A 5,275-nucleotide genomic window follows, 5' to 3' on the forward strand; every position below is an offset into this window, starting at 1 on the left:
GCGTGCAATGGTGCGTGTAGAGATGGGCTTCCCAAGTAATTTGCAGATATCTTCAGTTTTGATGAAGGGATCCCGCTTGATTTGTAAAAGAATATATCGCTTATCAGCATCAGAAAGGATCTCCGGCCGTCCAATGCGAGGAGAACTAGTGCCAGTGGTGGAGGACTGGTATGTTTGAATGGTGGTTTGAATTGTTGTATACGGTAAATTCATTTCGCGCTGAATACCAGCCTTTTTCTGGCCTGCAAGGAATCGGCCAACTATAATTCCCCGTTGGAAAGGTTCTAATTCCTTTCTATTAGTCCTATTAGAACTAGTAGATCGTAAAGGGGTGCGAGGCATGGTGTAGGTGGTTGAAAAGATGATGGACAATATCAGGTGGCGCGTCGCGCGACGCGGAATTACGTAGACTTTTGTCAGGTGACTGTATATATAGCCGGATATAGTAGACTAATCATGCCACATGTAACAGCAGTTTATCAAGCCGTCAAATTCCTCTGAATGGCCTCCTCCACCGCAAGTTCCCACCTCGTCCTCCGCAAAAACACCCCTTCAATCAACGAAACCAACCCCAACGCAATCGCAACACCCGTCCAAAGCCCATAAAGTCCCCATCCCAGCCCAAACGTCGTCCCTAAACTAATCGGCATAGCAATGGCATAATAACAGAACAACTGCACCCAGCCTCCAAAGGCCTGTCGTCCTAGACCGCGGAGGAGGCCATTGCAGTTTGCTGCAAGAGCGTCAAAGAGTTGGAATGCGGCGCAGAGGGGGAGTATGGCTGCGACGAGGTCGATGACTTGTTTGTCGGAGCTGAAGAGGCGGGGGAGGTAGGGTCGTAGGGAGGATAGAAGGAGGACGTTGAGAAGGCCAATGATGGTTGCGCCGGTGAAGGATACTTTTGCGCAGGTGCGTGCGGAGTCGACGAGGGTTGAGCCGATTAGGTTTGCGACGCGAGTGCTGGCTGCGATGGAGAGGGGGAAGGGGATTTGGAAGGTGATACTTGCGAGGGTGGAGAGGACGGATTGGGCGGCGAGTTCGTCTGTACCTAAGTAGGAGGATGCGAGGGTAAGGATTTCGAATGCTAGACATTCTGCTTCGACCATGATGAGGCCTGGGAGGGCTAGTTGGATCATTGGGAGCCAGTTTGTCAATGCGCGTTTTGAGAGACTACTCCAGCATTCAGAGCCGGCGATAAAGTAGACGTAGAGGCATAGTAGGATAGGCATCAAATTATCAGTGATCATCACTGCAATCGGAGCTCCAACAAAGCCCCAGTTAAAGTGCTATATTGTTAACATCCTTTGCTGACACCGAGGGAGCAATACTTACCCAAACAAACAGCCAGTTCATAAAGGCATTGAGCGGCGCGCAAATAAGGAGGATATAAAAAGACGCAGAGAATAATCCCTGCGCCTGCATAAACCGCTTCCCACTCTCAAAACAAGCATACCCCGGGGCTCCCAAGATTACCACCTTGATGTACAATCCTGCTAACGAAGCCACTTCTTGATCCGGTACAATCTTCATCAGAATCCTATCCGCAAAGAACCACAGCAGTGCAATGGGGATAGTACACGTCCAGAGGAAAATGACCATCCTCTGCATCTGCAAACCGACCAATTTCTTCTTCCCAGAACCATAGGCTTGCGCACACAGGGTATCCAAGCTAGTAGCCAGACCTTGGTATACTGCGTATCCGGTGATATTCACGCTCATACTCGCCAGACTGACCGCGCCAAGCTCTCTTTTGCCCAGATGGCCCACTGTGAATATACTAGCAACGGTCAAAGAGTACTGTAGCAGAAACGTCAGAATCAATGGCGCGGAATATTTGCTTATCACCAATGCTTCGCGCTTCCATGAAGTTCTTATCCGCCCCGCAGCCACTGCTTCCTCCCATTTGCGATCAATCTCTTCTTGGTCTGGTTCTTGGGCTTGAGAATTGTCTGGCCTGAGCAACGGCGTATCTGCTGTCACGGCATGCACACTATGCCGTCTCAAAGGTTCCGTAGAACGACGCGACAAAAACCCCGAAATCTTCTGCGGCAGACTCATCCCCTTCCCACCATATCCACCCTCAATAACATGGTTATCACTCAACAACCGCCTCTCCTCCTCAATCGCCTGGTCGCGTTCCCCGCGCGTCAATCCCTCCCGATCCGCATAGTATGGAACAACCGTCGCATGCGAGACGGTGGTGAAAAAACTTGGTCGCCGATAAGACCCCGCTAACGAGTGAGGGTTCGTCCCGGGTTCGCTGCCGTTCCACGGGCGTATAGTGTTTGTTTCCGAGTCTTCGTCATCGCTTGTGAGCATCGACCCTTGATCGTCTGCGTAGTAGTTTTGGATGTCCCGGGCGATGACGGTTTCGGCGAGGGGGGAGGTCGAGTAGCCGGAGGTTAATGGATGGTGGTTTCGGTCGCCGAGGCCATCGTTGCGAGCCATTGCGGTCGTGAATTATGCAAAATAATGCGATCAGTTTCCGCTGGACATCATGTTCTGTTAATGGTGAACGAGTCAATGAACTGGTGAAGTGACAATAAGGAATACGGTCGGATAACGTGACGAGCCGAGGGCGAGCACGTTATGGGCTGACCAATGAGAACGCAGGAATATAGCCGTGTTATTCTGGCTATTTTGCCCTGCGATTAAATTAACCAACCCCGCATCCTCCCCGCACCAACTACAAGATGCCCTAACATCATGTCGGCGTATCCGGATGTCGACGTATATAAAGCTCCGTCCTTATTCTCCAATGCCATAAACTAGTCAACTCGTCAACAAGATGTTCCTCAACTACATCCTCCCCCTCTTCTCTCTCTTTTCCTTCCCCCTCACAACTGCATCACAACCACCAACCCCCAACCTCTCTTACCTCTACACAGCCTACGTCCAATGTGACGGTAACCTACTTGAAGACCCCGGTCCCGTTAGCCCTGCTGGGGTCCGAAAGACAATCCCAATAGTCGGCGGGAACTTCACCGGGCCGCGTTTATCAGGTCCTCACCTGTACCCCATGTCTAATCCCACAAGCTACTAACAGTAAACGCAGGCCAAATCCTCAACGTCGGCGCAGACTGGGGCATCACAGACCCCGCAACAGGAATCTTCTCTGCTGACACGCGATATAACCTCCGGACGAACGATGGGGAGGATATCTTTATACGGACGTCAGGGCCGAAGTCGCCGTCAGGGCAGTTGCATTTGAGAATTTTGTTGGAAACGGGGAGTGAGAAGTATTATTGGGTGAATAATATTGTTGGTGTGTAGTTATAGGACCTTGGTTTGTGGTTGAGTATGTGTGCTGATTTGAGGGTAGCTGTCGGGGTCTTGACGAATGTCGGGAAGACGGCGAATTCGTCGCTGCTTAAGATTGATGCTTGGAATGTGAGTGCTCTTCTCAACATGAACGAGAAAAAAGAATAACTAACAAATCAGTTTGCATCGGACTGGAATACCACCAAGTTCGTTAATCAGTAATCTCTCTGCGTTAATGCTGAGTGCACGGCCAGTCACCACATTCTCAAGGACTGTATATAGCAATCTGTACATAGACACAGCCATTCAAAAGGATTGTACATGCATATTTACCTTCATTCTCCCAAGTTCCCAATCAATCTCAACCCGTATACTTCTAGTCGCCGATAAAATCACGTGCGTCATATCAATTATCGATAAGCGTCATTTCATCTATCCATATCCAACTCCTAGACTCAACTCAACTCTACATAACTCAATTTAATACCAAATTAATTATTACTACATATACATAATATATAATGCCAGACCCAGAGGACCCAGATCCCCTCCAAACGCCCTACAACCCACTAATCAACCTCTTCAATTCGCGCCCCGTTCTAGTTGACGAGTATTCCCTCCTTCAACCTTCCCAACCTACAAAGATACTAACAAACGATCAGACTATACCACCCCACCGAATCCAACAATAACCCAACTTCTGACCACAACTCCCTCACCTCCCCCAGCACCGAAATTAAAACAAAACACATCTTCCTCACACGCCCCTTAACATCCCCTCTCCTCTTCGAAAACACCACCTCCGACGCCCGCGACCACTGCGCAAACGAACGCACCTTCCTCTCCTGGCTGCGGTTATCGATGTACCTTGCAATCGTCTCCTCTGCGATAATAATCTCCTTTCATTTCCGGGCTCCGCCGACAAAGCTGGAAAAGCGCATGGCGTTACCGCTGGGGTTGGTTTTTTGGGTGCTTAGTCTGGTGTGCTTGGCGAATGGGTTGGCGAATTATGTGAGGACAGTTTGGAAGTATAGTCGAAGGGCGGCGCTTGTGCAGAGTGGGTGGAAGACGCAGGTGCTGGTTGGGATTGTGGGGGGTGTTATCTTGGGATGTTGTGTTTTGTTTTTGGTCACGGATGCGAAGACGCAATGACCGCTTTAGAAAAAAAGAAAGCGATGACGGAAAGAAGAAAGTATGGTATCTGATTATAAGTAGGTATGTAGGTATGTATGTAAATATGTATGTATGCAAGTTACATCCGTCTAATGCCCGTCTCTCCCTTGTACTTGTCCAACGAAGGCGAACCGAGTTGGCTCCACCATTCGAACAACATCGTGTCGCAGATGAGCTTGAACCACGGCGTGAAGATGAGCCCGGGCTCCTGGAACATCTGCTTCAATTCCTGTTCAGAGACGTATTTCGCATCGCGCACTTCGTTGGGATTGACATTTAGATCGACATCGGCCTGGATGAAAAGGATATAGTCGACTATCCACGTTAGCTTGTCTCAACAAACAAAAACCGAGATACACGGGGCTAGCTCACTTTCATGCTCCCCCCACTTCCCATCACTCGGCGCCTTATAATGAATCCTCGTAAAAAACTCAAACTTCTCCAACGGCACCTGCTCCGGCGGAATCCCCAACTCCTGCTCCAGCTTGCGCTGCGCCGCGCGCTTTACGCCCAGAATAGCCGCGTCCAGCTCCGCGCCCGTCTCCCCGGGAATTCCCAGCGGATGCGAGCAGCAGGTGTTTGTCCACATGTTGGGGAATGTGATTTTCTCGGCAGCACGTTGTTGCAAAAGGAGGCGCTTGTTGGAATCGAAGAGGAAGACGGAGAACGCGCGGTGGAGGAGGCCGCGGTTGATGTTTTCCATTATGTGGCCTACACCGTTCTATTAGCCAGTGTTCGATTGATTTTTTTTTTTTTTTTGGGATTTATCTTTCGTGACCTTTATCCATACACTAATATACCTTTTTGGTTAAAGGCTGTACATACACATTCTTCACACATA

At 49.7% G+C, this 5,275-nt stretch overlaps 5 protein-coding genes across 5 annotated transcripts in view; 2 read left to right on the forward strand and 3 right to left on the reverse strand.

Annotated features, from left to right (window-relative positions):
• Nucleotides 1-379: 379 nt before the first annotated feature.
• EURHEDRAFT_410851 (mate-domain-containing protein) lies at nucleotides 380-1,269 on the reverse strand. Its single transcript, XM_040781463.1, has one exon. The coding sequence runs from the start codon at nucleotides 1,245-1,247 to the stop codon at nucleotides 480-482; it is 768 nt and encodes a 255-aa protein (XP_040640026.1). The 5' UTR covers nucleotides 1,248-1,269; the 3' UTR covers nucleotides 380-479.
• Nucleotides 1,225-2,525, reverse strand: EURHEDRAFT_410852 (mate-domain-containing protein). Its single transcript, XM_040781464.1, has one exon. It carries the CDS (start codon nucleotides 2,446-2,448, stop codon nucleotides 1,279-1,281), a length of 1,170 nt encoding a protein of 389 aa, XP_040640027.1. The 5' UTR covers nucleotides 2,449-2,525; the 3' UTR covers nucleotides 1,225-1,278.
• A 158-nt stretch (nucleotides 2,526-2,683) lies between these two features.
• On the forward strand, nucleotides 2,684-3,587 carry EURHEDRAFT_410853 (DUF3237 domain-containing protein). The gene is made up of 4 exons (XM_040781465.1): nucleotides 2,684-3,002; nucleotides 3,056-3,265; nucleotides 3,323-3,390; nucleotides 3,442-3,587. Exons 1-4 carry the CDS (start codon nucleotides 2,789-2,791, stop codon nucleotides 3,481-3,483), a joined length of 534 nt encoding a protein of 177 aa, XP_040640028.1. The 5' UTR covers nucleotides 2,684-2,788; the 3' UTR covers nucleotides 3,484-3,587.
• A 195-nt stretch (nucleotides 3,588-3,782) lies between these two features.
• On the forward strand, nucleotides 3,783-4,413 carry EURHEDRAFT_376291 (DUF202 domain-containing protein; the record flags this gene model as incomplete). The annotated part of the gene is made up of 2 exons (XM_040778833.1): nucleotides 3,783-3,871; nucleotides 3,924-4,413. 2 exons carry the CDS (start codon nucleotides 3,783-3,785, stop codon nucleotides 4,411-4,413), a joined length of 579 nt encoding a protein of 192 aa, XP_040640029.1.
• A 100-nt stretch (nucleotides 4,414-4,513) lies between these two features.
• The window catches only part of idi1 (isopentenyl-diphosphate delta-isomerase IDI1), a gene marked incomplete at both ends in the record, with an annotated part of 1,136 nt that continues 374 nt past the window's right edge, over nucleotides 4,514-5,275 (reverse strand). Inside the window, 2 exons of the mRNA XM_040784055.1 lie at nucleotides 4,514-4,762; nucleotides 4,784-5,145. Of these exons, the coding sequence (XP_040640030.1) occupies nucleotides 4,514-4,762; nucleotides 4,784-5,145 (611 nt within the window). The remainder of the gene's footprint in view (nucleotides 4,763-4,783; nucleotides 5,146-5,275) is intronic.

This window comes from Aspergillus ruber (genome assembly GCF_000600275.1).
Source record: "Aspergillus ruber CBS 135680 unplaced genomic scaffold scaffold00008, whole genome shotgun sequence".
NCBI classification, from domain to species: Eukaryota; Fungi; Ascomycota; class Eurotiomycetes; order Eurotiales; family Aspergillaceae; genus Aspergillus; species Aspergillus ruber.

Excerpts from the sequence above, each read along its gene's own strand:
- EURHEDRAFT_410852 (XM_040781464.1), bottom strand. The coding sequence starts at position 2,448 with ATGGCTCGCAACGATGGCCTCGGCGACCGAAACCACCATCCATTAACC.
- EURHEDRAFT_410853 (XM_040781465.1), top strand. The coding sequence starts at position 2,789 with ATGTTCCTCAACTACATCCTCCCCCTCTTCTCTCTCTTTTCCTTCCCC. Across the intron at positions 3,003-3,055 it reads CACCGGGCCGCGTTTATCAG|GCCAAATCCTCAACGTCGGC; the intron begins GTCCTCACCTGT and ends CAGTAAACGCAG. Across the intron at positions 3,266-3,322 it reads TTGGGTGAATAATATTGTTG|CTGTCGGGGTCTTGACGAAT; the intron begins GTGTGTAGTTAT and ends ATTTGAGGGTAG.
- EURHEDRAFT_410851 (XM_040781463.1), bottom strand. The coding sequence starts at position 1,247 with ATGATCACTGATAATTTGATGCCTATCCTACTATGCCTCTACGTCTAC.